Below are 19730 nucleotides of genomic sequence, written 5' to 3'. Positions count from 1 at the left end.
TTTCCTCCAACAGATTTGCAGGTGTCTTGGTGGTACTCACCTGTGCTTCTAAAACCAGAGGTCCCTCTTCATGTGAGTCTTCCATGGAAGCCTTTTGCATGAAACTGGTGAAAGGAATTCGCTCCCTTTGAGAAAAGTGGGCAGTTAGAGGGCTCCATTCCCCATCTTTATTCTTCTATTTGCTACCACAAACCCCTTAATGCCTCGACATATGTATGCGGTAGCTGGAAACAGTACATTCTGTATTACGATGTTATCATTGGAAAGCATAACAATTAGCATTTTTTAAGATTTATTTATTTTATTATTATTTTTTTTATAAAGGTCTTATTTATTTATTTGAGACACAAGCAGAGGGAGAAGCAGGCTCCATGCAGGGTACCTGATGCGGGACTCGATCCCAGGACCCTGGGGTCACGCCCTGAGCCAGAGGCAGATGCTCAACCACTGAACCACCCGGGCGTCCCCAAAATTTTTTATTTTTGAGGAGGGAGAGGGGCAGAGGAAGAGAATCTTCAAGCAGACTCCCTGCTAAGCACAGAGCCCAGCTGGGGCTCGATCTCATGACCCTGAGATCAGACCTGAACAGAAACCAAGAGTCGGACACTTAACCAACTAAGCCACCCAGACACCCCAACAATTACTATTTTAATGATTGAAATCATGGAAACTAAAAGGGATCATTTTGGATCATAGGAATATGTGTTTGATAGACCCCACGGTGTGGTACTTTTCAAGGAGAAGGAAAGAGGCAGCTACATCAGAGGATTCTCATTCCAATCTCCAGAAAGGCATAGAATTTTGATATTAATAAAAGGGGACTTTTAAAAATAAGAAATATTTGATGTAGAACATAAAAAAAAAAAACTGTAGGGAGGGTGGTTGGAAATGTGACAGAAATCATAGTCTGAGCTCATGTTCTAAAATCCTTGAATGCTGTCCTGGCACGTATGGTTGGTTGTAGAGGTTGTGTCAGTCACAACTGAACATATGCGCCACCTGAACAGCTGCGTATGATGGACTTTTTACTTAATCTGCATAACAACTGAGAGCCTTCAAATTGTTTTTTAAGTCTAAGAATGGTACGATTGTTGTTGGACTTGAAGGAAATTAATCTTGCATTTTGTAAAATGGTTCAAATTCCAGAAACCTAATATATAATAGACCGAATTCAATCGCCTGCTAGAAGAATGAATTAGGTTTGAAAGTTGTTTAGAAAGGAGGAGAAGGCAAAGGAAAAATGAATCTGAACCTTTTACAATTTTTTTATTATTTAAATTCAATTTAGTTAACATACAGTGTATTATTAGTCTCAGGGGTAGAATTTAGTGATTCATCAGTTGCGTACAACACCCAGGGCTCATTCCATCACGTGCCTCCTTAATGCCCATCATCCAATCACCCCGTCCCTCCCCCAGCACCCCTATAGCAGCCCTCAGTTTGTGACTCTGAACCTTTTCTTTTTTTTCAAGTGACCAGAAGAGTTGTTTTACCCTGGTAGAAATAGAAAAATCATGTCTGTAGGGACTGGGTCAGGGTGAGAGTAGAAATAGTTCTTTTTTAATATTTCAAATTATTGTGAATGATTCCATCATGCTAAATGGACAGTTTGCTGTACATCTTCCTGCAAGACTTTATTTTTTCTTTTTGTCTTTCAGGCTGGAGTCATTGACGTGAGCTACGGCAATGCAGATGATTTAAAAAGGATTCAAAAAATGAAAAATACAACGAATCAGATTGCACTCCTGAAATTAGGAAAATGGCCACTACTTTATAAGGTTGGTCCAATGGCGGTTTGGGTGAATATTTTATTCTGTTTTGTTGGAGTGACATGCCTCTGTGAGTGGAGAGAAAGTGAGAGAGACCTAGAAAGAGGAAGAAGGAGAGGTACAGGGTCAGAGAATGTCACAGGAAGATGACTTTTTTCCTCAATACAGCATTTCGAATTAAAACCTTTAAGAAAAAAATTAATATCCTTATTACTTAAGACAAAAGATCATTTAGGCCGGTTATTGGGGATTGTGGGACCTTCATAAAATTGGCATATTCTTTATAATAATACCTATGTGGAATGCTAGAAATAAGAACCAGAGGGTCCTCTTCTTATGACAGATGTGAAACTTCTATTATCAAAACTGACTAATTACTGTGTGCTTTGTGTTAGACGAGTATCTAGCAGATTTACGGTCCTTAGTGATTGATTTTGTCAACTGTATAACTTCACAGTTACTGACTGTGCTCAAGAATTTAATTAAAATATAATATGCTAAGGAGAAACAGAATTTTGATTTATTTTATTTAAATAGAAGTTTATTAACACTCATCCACTAGATGCATTTACATAATTAAAGCAACTCAATCTAAGTATCTCATAATGAACCACCAGGATAGACAACCACTACTGCTCGTTCTTACTTCATTTTCTTTTTCTATTATAAAAGAATGGTCAGAGGCGCATGGATGGTACAGTCAGTTAAGCATCTGGCTCTTGGTTTTGGCGCAGGTCCTGGTCTCAGGGTTGTGAGCCTGAGCCCCGTGTAGAGCTCCCCACTTAGCGTGGAATCTGCTTAAGACTCCCTCCCCCTGGGATCCCTGGGGGGCTCAGCAGTTTAGCGCCTGCCTTCAGCCCAGGGCATGATCCTGGAGTCCCGGGATCGAGTCCCACGTCGGGCTCCCTGCATGGAGCCTGCTCCTCCCTCTGCCTGTGTCTCTGCTTCTCTCTCTGTATCTCTCATGAATAAATAAATAAAATATTAAAAAAAAAAACCCTCCCTACCCATCTCCCTGGCCCTGGGCCCCCCTCCCTATTCTCCCTTGCAAGCACGTGATCTCTCCCTATTTAAAATCAATATATACAGCTTAAAAAGAAACAAGAAAAAAGAATGGTCAGTGTAGTTGTGTCACTGGAACTCTCTGGTTCTGAAGATATATTGGATCTCCTTATCCAACACTTAAAGATCTTTGCTTACCAGGTCCAAAAATTTTCCAGAAATCTGCTTGCACAGTCTATAAGGAGACAATAAAATGTCCTGTATCTGCTATCTGTTACCTTCCATGGATGCCCTTATACTTAAATCAGTGTCTGATGATTAGATAATTGGCCAGAATTTGAAGCTACTCTTGAAAATACATTAAGTTTGACATATATGATATATGTATATTGTTGTGATATTCATTTTTAGTAGTATGATTTCTCATTTAATCACATTTTGGTCCAGTAATTCCAGTTAAATCAGTATATCTTAAAGAGGGAGAAACAGAAACGATAAATAATGATAATGAATCGTGGCAAATTTTAGAAATGATATATAAGTCCAGTTTAGTATTGAAAATGGTGCTGTTTGGTGAAATACTCTACAATTATAATGTGAAGAACAATATCGAATGGCATGTGAAAATCCTCATAAGTCAAATAAGTTATAAGGTAGATATTTACAATAATCATAGTATTAACAATTATATTAATGCCACTTCAAAAGAGAGCATGTTAGTAATATGGGATAAATACTTTTCTGAGTGTTTTCTTTAAATGCATCATCACATTAATCTTCACAATAATCACATTGCGGAGTAGGGACTATTATCTGCAATTTACAGGAAAGGTAACTAAGGCAGGAAAAACAATAAGCAACCGTGTCAAAGACGGCCACAGAGTTCAATGAAAGAACCAGGATTCACACCCAGGCGGTCCCATCTCACATCCTAACTCTTGAACTGGATGCGAGTCGTTAGCATAGACCGGTAGATAGATGTAGCTGGCCAACTACTCGATACAACTGATCGAGATGGTAGTTGGAATTTTTAACTGAGGCTCTAGTATGTACAAGCACATGCATTTCAAAATGAACTATTCAACCCCAGCATTTCAAAGGAAATAAGTAAAAGCGTGTTAGAATGCTGTCAGACCTCTTGCATCTGGCTTGTAAAAGGTTTGAAGGACGGGGCGGGGAGAGCTGGATATAGACACATACACATACGCCAGAGACCTGGAAACAGTGTCTACGATCGGCTTCTAAAGGGAGGCCGGGTAGCTGCCTGGACCAGCTCCCCTGGTCCTTCAGGTCCATAAAAGGCACTGATGTTCCTAGGGCCTCTTGAAAAGGTAGCATACGGTCGTAGAGAGGTGACCCAAATCCATACTGATCTGAACACTATCCAAAAAACCAAATTGATATACACTGGTGTATTTTCTAGTGAATCAAAAGAGTATAAGTAATCACATGTTTTTGTTGGTCTGGGCTAGACTAGTCGGAGTGGATTATTTTCTCCTGGCCAAAATGGTTTGTCTGCCCCCGCCCCTGCCACACACACCCCCTTGTTCCAATGCACCTTCTTCTAACCCAAAAAGCTCCCAGCTTCTCCAGTATTATTTCCTCCAGCCTTTAGGGGCCAATTATATAAATTGGGTCAATGGAATTATGGATGATTTCTACTTCTTTATATTTTTCCATTGTTAGTAATATGGGCTAGATATTCTTTCTAAGCATTTTTTATGTACTATCACACTAATCTTCATAATAACCATATTATTGAAGTAGGGGCCATTATTATCTCCAATTTATAGATAAGTATCATTAGTGCATGAGGAAAGAAAGGAAGCAGTACACTTCTTCAACAACAGACCTGAACTGGTGACGGACGGGCAGATGAAATTTTAAATCAACGGTAGAGTTTTGATCATGATGTGAGACGACGTATTCTAATTATTTAAGACAACTGACTCAAATTGATTATAGGACTTTTAAAATTACCAATAATCAGAAGTCTTCTTCTAGATGTTTGGTGATTTTTTAAAAAAATATTTTATTTATTTATTTGAGAGAGAGAGGGAGGGAGTGTGAGCAGGGGGAGGGGAGGGACAGAGGATGAGGGAGAAGGAGAGGCAAACTCCCCCACTGAGCAGGAAGCCTGATGCGGAACTCGATCCCAGGACCCTGGGATCATGATCTGAGCCCAAAGAAGATGCTTAAGCGACTGGGCCACCCAGGAGCCCCTGTAGACGTGTTTTGAACAGGCAATGGGAGATAGAATAGCTGCTGGTGCATAAATTCTGCGTGTTCAGTCTTCCAGAGGTATGCACGACTGCGATGCCATGTGTGGTAGGGGCCCGTTACATAAATCGGACTGTTAAAATTATGGGCGATTAAAAATTTCAAGTTAGAGAAGACATTCAAAAATATTTGTAACAGAATTTATAGGCCAAATACTCAAAATCCTAACCAGTAGAAAGACTCCTAACTCGGGGAAATGAACTAGGGGTGGTGGAAGGGGAGGAGGGCGGGTGTTGTAGGGGAATGGGTGACGGGCACTGAGGTGGACACTTGACGGGATGAGCACTGGGTGTTTTTCTGTATGTTGGTAAATTGAACACCAATAAAAATTAATTTAAAAAAATGCAAAAAAAAAAAGTTTCTTTATAGTTGACTGCTCCAGAGAATGTTTACATTATGAAAGCTTCTGGCCATATCTACAGAGCAGTGAAGTAGTGTTTTACCTAGAATAGGACAAAATTGTTAAGAACCTTGTGTACTTCCCCTCATCATCTTATTTATAGGCCCATGAGTAGATTTAACAAAGAGATCTCCGTGGAATCCCCCCCTAGGCAGAGCCTTGCCACACATTTGTCTTCTAGGCAGAGGAGTCTTTAAGTCTTTAAATTCCACTCTGGCCATCTCTGTGTTCTGTGGATTATCCCAGATATTTGGAGGAATCATTGGTGATACATCAATACATATTCACATAGTGAAGAAAAAGGAGGCCTGGACTAAATACGGTTGGGCCGCGTGGTAACAGCTGAGCTCCTTTAACGGGTCCAACAAGCATCATTCTGGGGCTGAAACGAGAAAGCGAGGTGATAGAGTTTGTCGTGCAGCTGGGTTGAAAAAGGCAGAGAACCAACTGACTTCTTTGTGTATCACAGCTGCTAATCGTGCTAATACGCATTTTTTTATGTACCATCACATTAATCTTCATAATAACCATATTATTGAAGTAGGGACCATTATTATCTTCAATTTATAGATAAGTATCATTAGTGCATGAGGAAAGAAAGGAAACAGAGTACACTTCTTCAACAACAGACCTGAACTGGTGACGGACAGGAAGATGAAATTTTAAATCACCGGTAGAGTTTTGATCATGATGTGAGACAATATATTCAAATTATTTAAGATTATATAAAATCCAGATTGTGCACAAGTGAATGAATGAGTAAAGAGAAAAGTTAACCCTTTCTTACCGATGCCGTAGTTACTAAATCATAGTTCAAAAATAAATTTTGGTGGGATTCTCTGCATCCGAGATGGATGGAGCAAAAAAGGAACCTAATTGTGATGTTGAGTTATCTCCCAAAATGAGTAGAAAAATGTGTGACCAAGAAGGAAGAAATCTCATTAGTTTTATTGTAAATACTATCTATGTATTAATTTAGGGTTTGATGAGAAAATCCCTACACTGTGCAGTAGAAACTATGACAGGCAAGTGGTGCCAGCCGTATGCCTCGACATCCATACGTCGTTGGGGAAGAGCCACCTCAGTTCACAAGATCTAACTTGCGCTAGTTCCCTTAAGATTAAATATTAGAGAAGAGACTTTAAGGTTATTTTAGTTTTGTATTTTAGCAGTTTATTTTATGGGAGAGTGCTTTAATTCTTTAAGCTTTAAGGCAGAAGGCTCTTTTATATGTCCTAATGGATTCACTTAGATTTGTCTGTGACAATCTGAAACTTGGTAAAGCTCATCCTAAGACCCTCACATATTCCAAATTGCTGGATAGCACTCTGGTATGGAATTTATTTTATAAGTGCAATAAAAGCATTTGGCTTTCTTTTTGGAGCTATTTTCACAAAAGCAATAATAATAAAAAAATTACTGTATACTTCATGACAAGTAGAAATCATATAAATCCTACTGGAACATGGAGGCTGGGCCATTGTCTAGATCTCCACCACACATCAGCCTCCTGTCTTATAGGAGTTAAATTTCTTGGCAGTGAAATTACAAATGAATACATATATTTATGCCCTTTTTACACGGTGAAACTACACATAAAAATCCACAAATGTTATTGCTATTTTTTTTTAATAAAAGGAATGACAGCACATTCTTAGTACTCACTGTTATATAGGAAAAAAAATATCTGTAAGTATTAATTGTTTTTTTTTTAAGTATTAACTCATTTTTAAATTTTCCTTATTTACAGTTTGACCCTCATAATTATAATTTTAATGATCTGGAATTCAAATGATTTTGTAATTTCCTACAAATAAACCATTTCCTATCTATTCATCTGATAATATTTATATTTTAATGTTAATTGTGCTTTGTTTGGCCCCCATGTAACTTAACCAACCACCACTTCAGTTCATAAAGCATTCTTACACTGGGAAGCCTCCTCAAAGAGCCAGAGGGGAAATGAAAGGTAGGAAACAACTCTTAGGTGTTTATACTTTTCAAATAGAATCTTTCCCACAGATTAGGAAGGGATGGTATTATTTAAAGACAAATAAACTTAATACAATTTCCATAATTTAAAAATGATTAACCTAAAATGTTGAGTTGGGGATTTAGTGAGGAAAAATCTATAGATATTGGTGATTCCCCAGTCAATATTCAACAAACGGACAATTGGAAGATCAATAAGAAATCTTCTAGTTTAGGTAAAATAAATGCTGAGAAACACTATATTTGTAAACTAACTTCACACGAAGCATTTGCATGCTTTTCAGATTTGCTGATCTATAGTTTAATTTAATCCAGTCTCCTTTTCCTTTTGTCTGATGACATTAATTGAATATTTACAAAATAATTATTTTTTCTTCTAGTTAATAACGGACAGCATTTACCCTACTTTAAGTGATAGAAGTTTAAGATGGTAAAATTAAAATTTAATTTCTTATGACAATTAAAATATGCATTTAGCTAAGAGCATCAAAAATATATGTTGCTAGTGTAGTAATATAACAATGAGCATAAGAGACTCAATGTTTTTTAGAGATAGAATATTCATGGTATTTGTGTGTGTGTGTGTGTGAGTGTGTGTGTGGTGTATGAGTGTGCACACTGGTATGACCTTATGTGTGATGTGGCAGTGAGGCTAGAAAGATAGGAAAAAAAGAGAAAACTCCATTTTTTATTGAAAGTTTTAGTGCATTATAGTAATTTTTCCTGGTATTGGTGATACCACTGGATCTATTTTTGTGGCATTCTATGAATATTTCAGATGGGAAAAAATATTTAAGCACCATTATATGGTGCTTTTAGGTATGGTTTTCTGTATGGAAGCAAACTTGTTTCTTTTTCTTAAGACACTATTTGAAAGTCTTTTAGAAAAAAACAAAAACAAAAAGAAACACTGCCTTGATACGTAGAAAGGGTACACTTATTTACTGACTAATTAAATGAGGTACTTCATACCCAGTTCTCAGAAGTAATTACAAAAGAGCAAAATATGCTCTATATTTTATAATTATAAGACTCCAGAGCTGCTCCGTTGATCACAGAAAACATGGTCAGGACTAGAACACAAAGTCAGGAAACAATCATTTAATGTATTTAAAAGCTAAATCTGCTGTTGTTTTTTAAATCAGAATGCTTTCCATTTTCCACTGACTGACTTTACTTATTTTTCTAAATGACTTAGACCAAATATTACCATATTTACAAAAGTTAAGTGGTTTTTGTTAAAATACAACTTCAATCATAAGTTATAATGAAAAGACTTTGGACTGTGTCATTATTGTACCATTTAGCTATCAGACTTTTAAAAAGTGAGTTTAGAACAAGAATAACTGATTGAATGCTTCAGATCCTATTCCTAATAATAAAGTAATTTTTGTGGGTCAAAATGAAATAAAGGTATGTCTACAAGTTTTCAAAGTCTGTAGTGAATGAATACCAAAGTTTGGAAGTTATGTCTGTATTTTACCTATGTGATAATATAATTTATTTATATTTAATATTTTTTATTTTTTAAAATATTTTTATTGATAGACACAGAGAGAGAGAGACAGACAGACAGACAGAGACACAGGCAGAGGGAGAAGCAGGCTCCATGCAGGGAGCCCGGCATGGGACTTGATCCCGGGTCTCCAGAATCACACCCTGGGCTGAAGGTGATGCTAAACCACTGAGCTACCCAGGCTGCCCACATTTAATATTTTAATATAAAATCAAAACAAGTAACATCATGTATTAGAAGTGCTGATTTTTGCATACATGTTACATATGTTCAACAGAAATAATCCCCTTATTTTCATACAAGTTTGGCACCGCAAGAAAGGTGCAAAGCATGTTGTTGCTCCTGTTAGCCCTGTCAAAATAATACCATCGACTTATTTCACAGAGTTGGAACAAATAATCCTAAAATTTGTATGGAACCAGAAAAGACCCCAAGTAGCCAAATTTATGTTGAAAAAGGAAACCAAAGCTGGGGGCATCACAATTCCAGACTTCAAGTTCTATTACAAAGCTGTAAACATCAAGATAGCATGGTACTGGCACAAAAACAGACACAGAGATCAGGGAAACAGAATAGAGAACCAGAAATGGACCCCCAACTCTATAGTCAACTAATTTTTGACAGAGTAGAAAAAAATATCCAATGGAAAAAGGACAATTTCTTCAACAAATGGTATTGGGAAAACTGGACAACCACATGCAGAAGAATGAAACTGGACCATTTCCTCACACCACCACACACAGAAATACACTCAAAGTGGATGAAAGACCTAATTGTGAGATATGAATCCATCAAAATCCTAGAAGAGAACACATGCAGCAACCTTCGTGACCTCAGTTGCAGTAACTTCTTATTAGGCACATTTCCAAAGGCAAGGGAAACAAAGGCAAAAATGAACTATTGGGACTTTATCAAGATAAGAAACTTGTACAGCAAAGGAAACAGTTGACAAAACCAAAAGACAACTGAGAGAATAGAAGAAGATATTTGCAAATGACCTATCAGATAAAGGGCTAGTATCCAAAATCTATAAAGAACTTTTAAACTCAACACCCAAAACCCAAATAATTCAATCAAGAAATGGGCAGAAGGGATCCCTGGGTGGCGCAGCGGTTTGGCGCCTGCCTTTGGCCCAGGGCGCGATCCTGGAGACCCGGGATCGAATCCCATGTCGGGCTCCCAGTGCATGGAGCCTGCTTCTCCCTCTGCCTATGTCTCTGCCTCTCTATCTCTCTCTGTGACTACCATAAGTAAATAAATAAAAAATAAAAATAAAAAAAAGATTTAATGATAAGAAATGGGCAGAAGATATGAACAGACATTTCTACAAAGGAGACATACACATGGCCAACAGACACATGAAAAAATACTCAACATCTCTTGGCATCAGGGAAATACAAATCAAATTACCATGAGATATCACCTCACACTGGTCAGAATAGCAAAAATTAACAAATCAGGAAATGACAGATATTGGCAAGGATGTGGAAAAAGGGGAACCTTCATACATCATTTGTTGATGGGACTGCAAGCTGGTGCAGCCACTCTAGAAAACAGTGTGGAGGTTCCTCAAAAAGTTTAAAATAGAGCTACCCATGACCCAGCAATTGCACTACTAGGTATTCACCTCAAAGATACAAATGTAGTGATCTAAAGGGGCACCTGCACCCCAACGTTTATAGGAGCAATGTCCACAATAGCCAAACTATGGAAAGAACCCAGATATCCATTGACAGGTGAATGGGTAAAGAAAGTGTGATATATGTATATATTTATATATATTTTTGTAAATATTATTAAATATATATATACACAATGGACTACCACTCAGACATCAAAAAAAAAAAAATCTTCCATTTACAACCATGTGGATGGAACTAGAGTATATTATGCTGAGCGAAATAAGTCAATGACAGAAAGACAACTATCAACTGATCTCACTCATATGTGGAATTTAAGAAACAAAACAGAGGGTCAAAGGGGAAGAGAGGGAAAAGTAAAGACGAAATCATGGAGGAAGACAAACTATCAGAGACTCTTAATCATAGGAAACAAACTGAGGGTCATGAAGGGGAGGTGGGTGGAAGGACAGGGAAACTGGGTGATGGACATCATTTAAAACATGATGTAATGAGCACTGGGTGTTTCATAAGACTGATGAGTCCTTGAGCTCTGCCTCTGAAACTTATAATACAGTGTATGTTAATTAGTTGAATTTAAATAAAATTAGAAAAATAAGCCAAAAAATAAAATAAAATAAAATTTTATTTTTTAAAATAGGTAGAAAATAAATAAAGCAAGCAATCAAGAAAGGGAGAGTAAGAAGTCAGAGATGGACAAGGAGGGAGGAATGAAGGAGGGAAAAAAAACAACAACTGATTTCTTTTAGTTCATTTCCTAACGTTACATGTTTCAGAAATATTTTTATATATTAAATATTACCCTAATATCTGGAAGAGTAAGCTTCAGACCTATTTTAACTTCTGGCAATTGTTTGGACTCACCAATGTAGATGTCTCTTATAGCAAGAACATGGCTTTGTGGTCATTCTGAGCTACTTTTAAATATCCCAGTGTTTCCTTCTCCCCCTGTGTATAATTGACAATTTTTATTTTCCCCACCGTACAGAGGTGTTCTATTCCTTCCCATCTGCTGTATTTGCTCTGTGTCCAACAGGTAACTTGTTTTAAATCATGAACCACAATATGGCAGGAGGCGAGGGAGGTAGATACAGGTTCAAGGCCTCGCTCTTCTTGAGGGTTAAGTGACCTTAGACATTTATATGATTTCTTGCTCTGAAGTCTTAGAGGTTTTCTTTGTTTTCTCCTTTTTTCTTTTTAAAAAATTACATTCTCTACAGTGGTGATAAAAATCTCAACTTTTAAGGTTGTGTGAGCATTAAAATGCAAGCATGACTTGTGATAAAATATTATATTTTTAAGCCCTTAAAAACAAATAATCTAATGAGAAGGGACATGAATTTAGTCACGAGGAAATGGCAGCGCTCTCAAACTCGCAGAATTGAACTGAAGACAATAATATACTTATGAGATACACTCAATTATAGAAATATATTTATTTAAGATTGCACTTTTTCATGATTTAACAGTAAGAATTATGTTGATGCTATGTAGTAGCATAATTTTAATCTCAAAGGAAAAAAAAACTTGCATTTTTAATTATTTGTAAAGTAAGACAGATCTAAATGAATGTAGAAATTAATGTCAAAAATAAACATAAATTAAGATGAATATAAATAGTGACCTAACAGGATAGTACCTACTCTCAATTTTCACATTCTCAGTCTTTATTTTTATGCACAAATTTCTTTTTAAAGTGATGGAGTTGTGTAATATTTTGAAAATAATATTTAGGTAATTAAAACTATATTATATTCACAGAATGGTAATGATGCAAACATTTATAAATTTTAAATTTATTGTGAAAGTGGAGGTACCATGTATGGCTCTAAAAACACAATGAAATTTCCTGAATCATATGGTTACTGTAGAAATTAATTGAAATAATACATGTATGTGCTAGAACATGCTAAGCACTTGCTGAAAGTAAGCCAATATTTTATTCAATCACACCGAAATGTTTTAGCAATTACTGCATTTTCTATTTGCATTTCATTTCCTTAATGGTCACTGTCCTGGCTAATCAAAATCTAAGCCGTTATTCATTCAATAGTATAATCCCTGCCTTGTTTGTTCCACACGAGGCTCAGTACTTCAGTAGAGGATTCACATTATTTCAGGAATTATTATGATGTTGAAGATTTTCATAGATGTTTGAATTTAGAATATCCTAAAACTGACTTTAACTTTGAGATTTTTGCATAACTCCTTTCATTTCTCGGTTGAAATTTCACACAGGGTGTCAACAAAATTGAAAAATTCAAAGATAAATAAACCCTTGGCTCTGTACTTAACAAAGTTTTAAAAAAAAGCCATCCAATGTCTAATATTAATTGCTATCCATTTAGCACTGAGCTCTTGCTCTCTGTCTTTTAATAAAGGTAAATTAATTATTATCTTGTGGAGGAACACATTGATAAGGAATACTAGGCGGCAACTTGGATTTTACTCATTTGCTGTTGCTATAAAATATGTGGAGACAGTTAAATTACTTCTGGAAAGAAATATCATTAAAAGATGAATATTTGGCAAAAAAAAAAGTCCAAAACACTCTCCCTAAAATTTATGTGATTAAAATTATAGCCATACAATGTATTGTAGCTGGTTTTGAACTCAATTAGACTTCCTGTTTTTATAACAAATTAACCTTTGTTAAGGTATAAAACCTTGACCCAGCTATACAAACAAAATATTCTCACTTGAACTTTGAAAATAATATACACTCAATAAAATTTTATTTTAATAAGTAATTATTAACAGATAAGTTAATTTATTACTCTCATAAACATTCATTAAATTGTTTTTTAACTGAAAATATTCACTGTGTTTATGCAAAAGCTATTGGAAAGGTTTTATAGCCCAATATATATTATAGTTAAAAATAAGGCTTTTGTGGTTTTAATAATGTGCAGTTTGAAAAAAGCTTATTACAGGTAAAATGAAAGTTATTTTTATTTACTAGATTTGCATTTCCAAATTTTATTCAATCTTTATTACTTTTTTGGTATATATTCTCTCGTATCAAATTTTAGATTACACCTAGGAATCTCATTTAGTATAATACATTTCTTATAAATTTTCTTAAATTAATAACAAGTTCATTATTTGAATATTATAGTCATCCAACTACATTTTAAAGGTCTTAGTACACTATCATTCCCAATAATTTTGGAATAATTATGCATTTTAAATCAAGTTTGTATTGGAAAATCAGAAAAATTAGAGTATAATCTGAGAAATATGTGTAGTATAATAGCAGATTTCAATTTGGACTAGTATTCATAATCAAGGAAGAGCTATCAAGAAGATTCTTCCAAAAGATCATGTTTTGTTCTTAAATTTTAAGTTATTGTTTTCTTTTTGTTTTTATCCAAATCTATTAGGTTGTTACTATCCTTACCTATCACTAGAGAGCAGGCTGTTGTTGTTGTTCTTTTTTTTTTTTTTTTAAGTAGATAAATTATCCACATCAAGCTTTTTTTATAATTCACACACCAAGAATTTTTCAAGAGGGATGCCTGGGGAGCTCAGCGGTTGAGCGTCTGCCTTGGGCTCAGGGCGTGACCCCAGGGTCCTGGGATCGAGTCCCGCAGTGGGCTCCCTGCATGGAGCCTGCTTCTCCCTCTGCCTGTGTCTCTGCCTCTTTCTGTGTGTCTCTCATGAATAAATCAATAAAATCTTTTAAAAAAGTTTTTGAACTATGTTAGGATATATTCCATCATATATAAAATGACATCAAATGAAATTCAACCCTTATAGTTGTAACTTGCCATACTTACCTGACACTGTTCCAATACCCAAATCAATTACTGTTCTAATACATTTTTTATTTTTTTGCCTTTAAGTAGTGGCATCTGTAACTGGACAGGATTACAACTTGGTGATGGTATTATGGATATTAAAACATCTGATAAAATCTAAAAGTTAATTTCAGTGCTGTTATGAAAACACTGTGAAGAAACTTTCCTTCACCTTATATTATTGCGGGTGCTATTGAACACTATTTTCAGTTTTATAAATTTTAGAACCTTAAGGATTATTTAACTTAAGAGAAGACCTAGTTAAAAAAGGAAATTTGTAATACTTAGTGGATTAAAATGGAATTGGCCTTCCACCCAAGTTACTATTGTATGAGAGATACACAAGCATCGTTCTACCCATTTCATATCCTTCATTCTTGAGTTTTATGTGACTCTGTAGGAAATTATTTAAACCATTCACACATGTACCTGGATTGAATTTTTGTTTTTAATTTAGAATAGTAAACAAAATGAGCCCACTTTGGCTTCCTCTGTTATTATGTGTACTCACATATTACATAAGTTTTAATATTTATAGTCCTTGTTTCAACATGTTTTGATGTTCAACAGACTACTTTGAAGAAAACCAAAGATAAGAGTAGCTACAGGATGAGTCTGATTCGATCAGAAAATTTAATGATGAGATCATTAAAAAATAATATAACTTCTAAAATTTTCAAAATTGTGATAATCTGGATTGCATATTGCCTCTTCTTCTTAGACAGTAAATCTAAATGAGAAAGTGTTTTAGCCTAAGTTGGAATCAAAGAGAGCTGGACAAAATAGCTGAGTAACCGGTGCTGGAAATAATGAAGTGAAACATGATTACAAATGGTATCATTTATGTGATAATTGGTAAAACATGCAAATATTTTCCTTTGGTTTTTACAAAATTCCTAGTATGACTTACTAAATATGTAGATTTTATTTATTTTACTTTGCTTAGCTTTATCATTTGTGTGCTTTAATCACAAAACGGGTTGATAGAATCTATTTTTAAAGTAAGGTCACTTAAGGGCGACTGGGTGGCTCAGATGGTTAAGCATCTGTCTTGGGCTCAGGCCTTCGGCTCGGGTCATGACCTCCAGGTCCTGGGATGGACCCCCATGTTGGACCCTGCTCAGCGGGGAGCCTGCATCTCCCTCGCTTGTGCTCGCTTACGTGCACACTCTCTCTCTCTCTCTGAAATGAATAAATAAAGTTTAAAAAATAAAATAAGGTCATGTATAGAGCAGGAAGCTGATAAGCCAGGAAATAATTCTGTTTTCCAAGTAATTTGGGGTTGTTTAAAATTCTGATTGGTTAGAGAGGACCACTGTAAAGCCCTTTGCCCCAAACTAGGAAACACAGGTATGCAGATGGCACTTTACAAGTGCGCAGAGTATGAGACCATATCCACAGAATTTGAGAGGTTTCGGGGAGGTCTCTTTAGCCTAAATAATGTTGGTTAAAGGCCAGAAATTAAAAGTTACTATTTAATGCCCTTAACAGGCAATTTGTTAAGATGTCATTACACATAATATAATTTATAAAGATTTATTAAAAGGTAATTAATATCAGTGTATCATCAATTTCATATCCTTAGCTCGGAGGAAGGGTAGACAGACTGCATCTGGGGTCGTGGCACTAAGTGTAGAAGAGGTGGCTAAACACAGACTTGAATTCTTCACTTGACCTCAGGGGTTTTTGTATCAGTTGTTTGCTATTTATAATCAATTTCCAGGCGCCTGGTGGCTCAGCGATTAGCGCCTGCCTTTGGCCCAAGGTGTGATCCTGGAGACCCGGGATCCAGTCCCACATCAGGCTCCCTGCATGGAGCCTGCTTCTCCCTTTGCCTGTTTCTCTGCCGCTCTGAAATCAATCAATCATCAATCAATCAATCAATCAATCCAACCTCGTTTCTCATGGCCTAGGCATGGAACATGATCATTTATATGGGTTTGAGTCCCAGTTCTACCTCTTAATTGCCACGAGTCCGTATTCAAGCCTTTAACCTTAAGATTTATTTTCTTCCTTGTGAAATCAGTAGTGTTGTCTTTATATCACCTGGCTTTTAGTAAATGATTCATAAATGCCCAATCTTCTCGTTGTAACCATGGTAAAGGAACCGTTCTTATTTTCACTGGCGATTTTTTTTTTAAATGTAGTTATCTGAAGGATATTTTGTGGAACTGCAATTTTCAGATACATTATCTCTTGTAAACACTCATAATCTTTACAAAATCACTGTGATGTGTAGGAACGGTCACTGCTCCACAGCAACTAAGTCTGAAGGTTCGAGTGGTTTACTTGACGTCATGCCTAATATTAGCCAAGAAAACTAGGCCTGTTACTTCAAACCTTATGTGCTACTGCTCCCCACAGTTTATTAATTTATGTGAATTAATGAAGAAACCATTACTTTAAGATGCCTTCTCTCAGACATTTGCACCATTGTGGCTTCAATCATGGATCTTTACATCTAATGAAAGATATTTTTAGGGCCTCTTGGGTGGTACAGTCGCTTAAGCTTTCAGCTCTTGGTTTAGGCTCAGGTGGTGGGTGATACCTGGGTCATGAGATCTAGCCCTATGTAGGGCTCCACGCACAGCATAGAGTCTGCATGAGATTCTTTCTCCCTCTCCCCCTGCCCTTCCCACTCAGGACCTCTTTCTCTTTCTCTTTATCTCTCTCTCTCTCAAATAAATATATATATTTTAAAGATGTTTTTAGATTACTTGTCCATGGTTCAGAATGAGAAAGATAGGAAAGATAAAGCAAATGTGGGGAAAAATAATGAACATCTGGAGAAGTCAGGTGATCAGTATGTGAATCTTAGCCTGGCCATATTTTCATTTCTATTGAAATCTTTGAAACTTTTCAAAATAAAAAGCTGGGAGGGGAATGAGGGTGGACTTAACCAAGATTCTCAATAGGTGCCTGAAGATGCCTATATTCTAGTATTAATTTCAGCTTCCCTCACCTCCAATGAGAGAAGATTGAGAGATTACAGAGATTTCCCATCTCTGACCCTTTGTCAATCATGCACACTAATCAGATGATTCAGAATTACCAACTCAGCTGTCCCGAATCTGACCTGATTTAAGGGATAAAATATATCACTGGATATTCTCCCTGCGAAGGATGGTAAAAACCATCCGGTGGGTTGGATATGGTCATTACAGGTAAATCACTCTTCATCCACAGTGACTGAATTTTGATATTTTTATCAGATTACTGACAGCCCGGAAGACATAGCCTGAGGCACCCAAACAAAAGAAAACTGAATGTGAATTGGTGTTGAATTTATTCCCAACCAGAGCGCCTGGTGAAATCATAGGGCACTTGCATATCTGAGCTCGTTTATTATTAGAGAGGAGTTCTCATTAACTTCTTCGGGACACTGTTGCCATTAAATCTTATCTTGAATGAGAAGAATTTGTAACTTGAAAATGTTTATGAATTTTTCATAAGAATCGTTTTAGGGTGCGTGCTTGTATGTGATAGCCTGGCAAAGGTTGACAGATATGTGGAATATTGTAATGACTTGATGGATGTGCATGGAATGTTTAATGGAAAAGTGAGAAGGGCCTGCTACCCTGCTGGGAACATCTCCCAGTGTTGTACGAATTTTGTTGGCTGTTAACAAAATCCTCACAGAAAGGAATAGTTTCTAACTAATGAGTTGAAAGTGACAGGACTATTTTGTTATACTAACCAGGCCCGTAAGAAATATTTTTGGAGGAAGGATCAGTGACTTATTTTTGTTTTGTTTTATTACATATTTTTGAAATATATATCTGAGCTAAGTAGATCTTAATAAGTAGGCACACAGTTTTTTGTTCTTTGTTTTTTTCAGATGAGGATCCTATGTAATTATATTTCTTACTGCTTCGATGTCACAGAATCCTAGAGAAATTTCAGTTAGAAGAGAATATGAATAGTTTGGCCCAGAGCAGCAGACAAAGACCAGAAGATATCAGGAAAATAACATTAAAAACAAATGACAACTTGGTTCATCTTAGCAAGAGAAAGATATGCAAAATTAGAAAAATAATCTGCCCCATGCATTGTTAATTAGTAGAGTATCAGGTCCAGTTGTATTTACTCTATATTAAAATAGAAAAACATTGAGGAATGGATATTCAAGAGGATTGCGGATCAGGAAATGTGATAAGTCATTTAACTGGGAATTATTTAATCCAAAAAAAAGGAAGATGAAGAGAAAGTTTAAAAAGTCTCAAACACATGAAGGAGTTTTGCATGTCATAAAATTAGGAGCTATTCCAATATTTGTAAAGGTTAAAGCTATAAAACATGGTCTTGAATGATAGCAAAACATATTTCAGCTATACATAAATAATTTTATAACATAAGGTTAATTAAATACTAGAAAAGGTTTCCAAAGATGGTTGCCCCAGACTGCTTCTAGAATATTTAGGATATCTAATGTTTTATATAGCATTTCTTGATAAGTATGTGTGTGTATTTATTTATTATAATCTTTGACAATTCACTGCAAGGTATGGAGTTGTTTAGTATATGTCAGATACCACGTATCTACCTTTTTTTTAACCGTAGCCCTTGATTAGAAAACTTCCACACAAAAAATGAGAAGGTGCACATTGTGACCACACAATAGTTGTGAACTAAGAAATCAAGAAAACCGCCCTTTCTGAAATCAAATGCCTCAGTATTTATGAAATCATTTAATTTATTCAAGTAAAAGATAAGATTTTGGACTTTTTAATTCAAATTATGGCAAATTCTGTGCTTTTTAAAAGTCTGTTCCAGGAATGCATCAGTTTAACATGTGTCTTTATTTGAAAAACTCAAAAGACCATTTTTTATGTTTCCTTAAGAAAATGAGTTTATCATATTTTCAATCAAATTATGTGAAGTATTAATCTTTAGCATAAAAATGGAGTTGTGTAGGTAGATGGATTATTTTTCTTTAAGAAGTTGACCAGTGTCTATACATCTCTGGCTGCAAAATCCATACCTAGACTACGTTGGTTAGTAAAGAATGCCTCTGTTCTAGCATTAATTTAGCTAGATAAATTGATTTCTATATTTTTTTTTTACTTAAGGTCATTTATAACTTTAACCGAGTATCCTATTTATGATAATAATTAGTTACTCTGATAATTTTATAATTCCGACTATTTGAAAGGGACTAGCCTGATAATGCATTCCTTTACAAATCCCCAGAATAGACTCTAAAAAGGAGAGCATTTATCTCAGTCACCATGGCCCTGTCCAGTCCATGTTTACCACATAGAAGATGGAAGGCCAAATTGTTTGAAATGTGCTGCTTATGCTTTACATTATCATTCCAGTCTCAAGGAATCT

The 19730-nt window shown here is 35.8% G+C and overlaps 1 protein-coding gene across 4 annotated transcripts in view; it reads left to right on the top strand.

Moving 5' to 3' along the window:
* The window catches only part of NAALADL2 (N-acetylated alpha-linked acidic dipeptidase like 2), an 878960-nt gene that overhangs the window by 376377 nt on the left and 482853 nt on the right, over positions 1 to 19730 (top strand). For all 4 annotated transcript variants that reach the window (XM_026007770.2, XM_072752176.1, XM_072752175.1 and 1 more), the window contains one exon: positions 1659 to 1778. In XM_026007770.2, coding sequence (XP_025863555.2) covers positions 1659 to 1778 — 120 coding nt within the window. The remainder of the gene's footprint in view (positions 1 to 1658; positions 1779 to 19730) is intronic.

This window comes from Vulpes vulpes, chromosome 3, assembly GCF_048418805.1.
Source record: "Vulpes vulpes isolate BD-2025 chromosome 3, VulVul3, whole genome shotgun sequence".
NCBI lineage: Eukaryota > Metazoa > Chordata > Mammalia > Carnivora > Canidae > Vulpes > Vulpes vulpes.
This window is presented reverse-complemented; position numbering and strand designations above follow the sequence as displayed.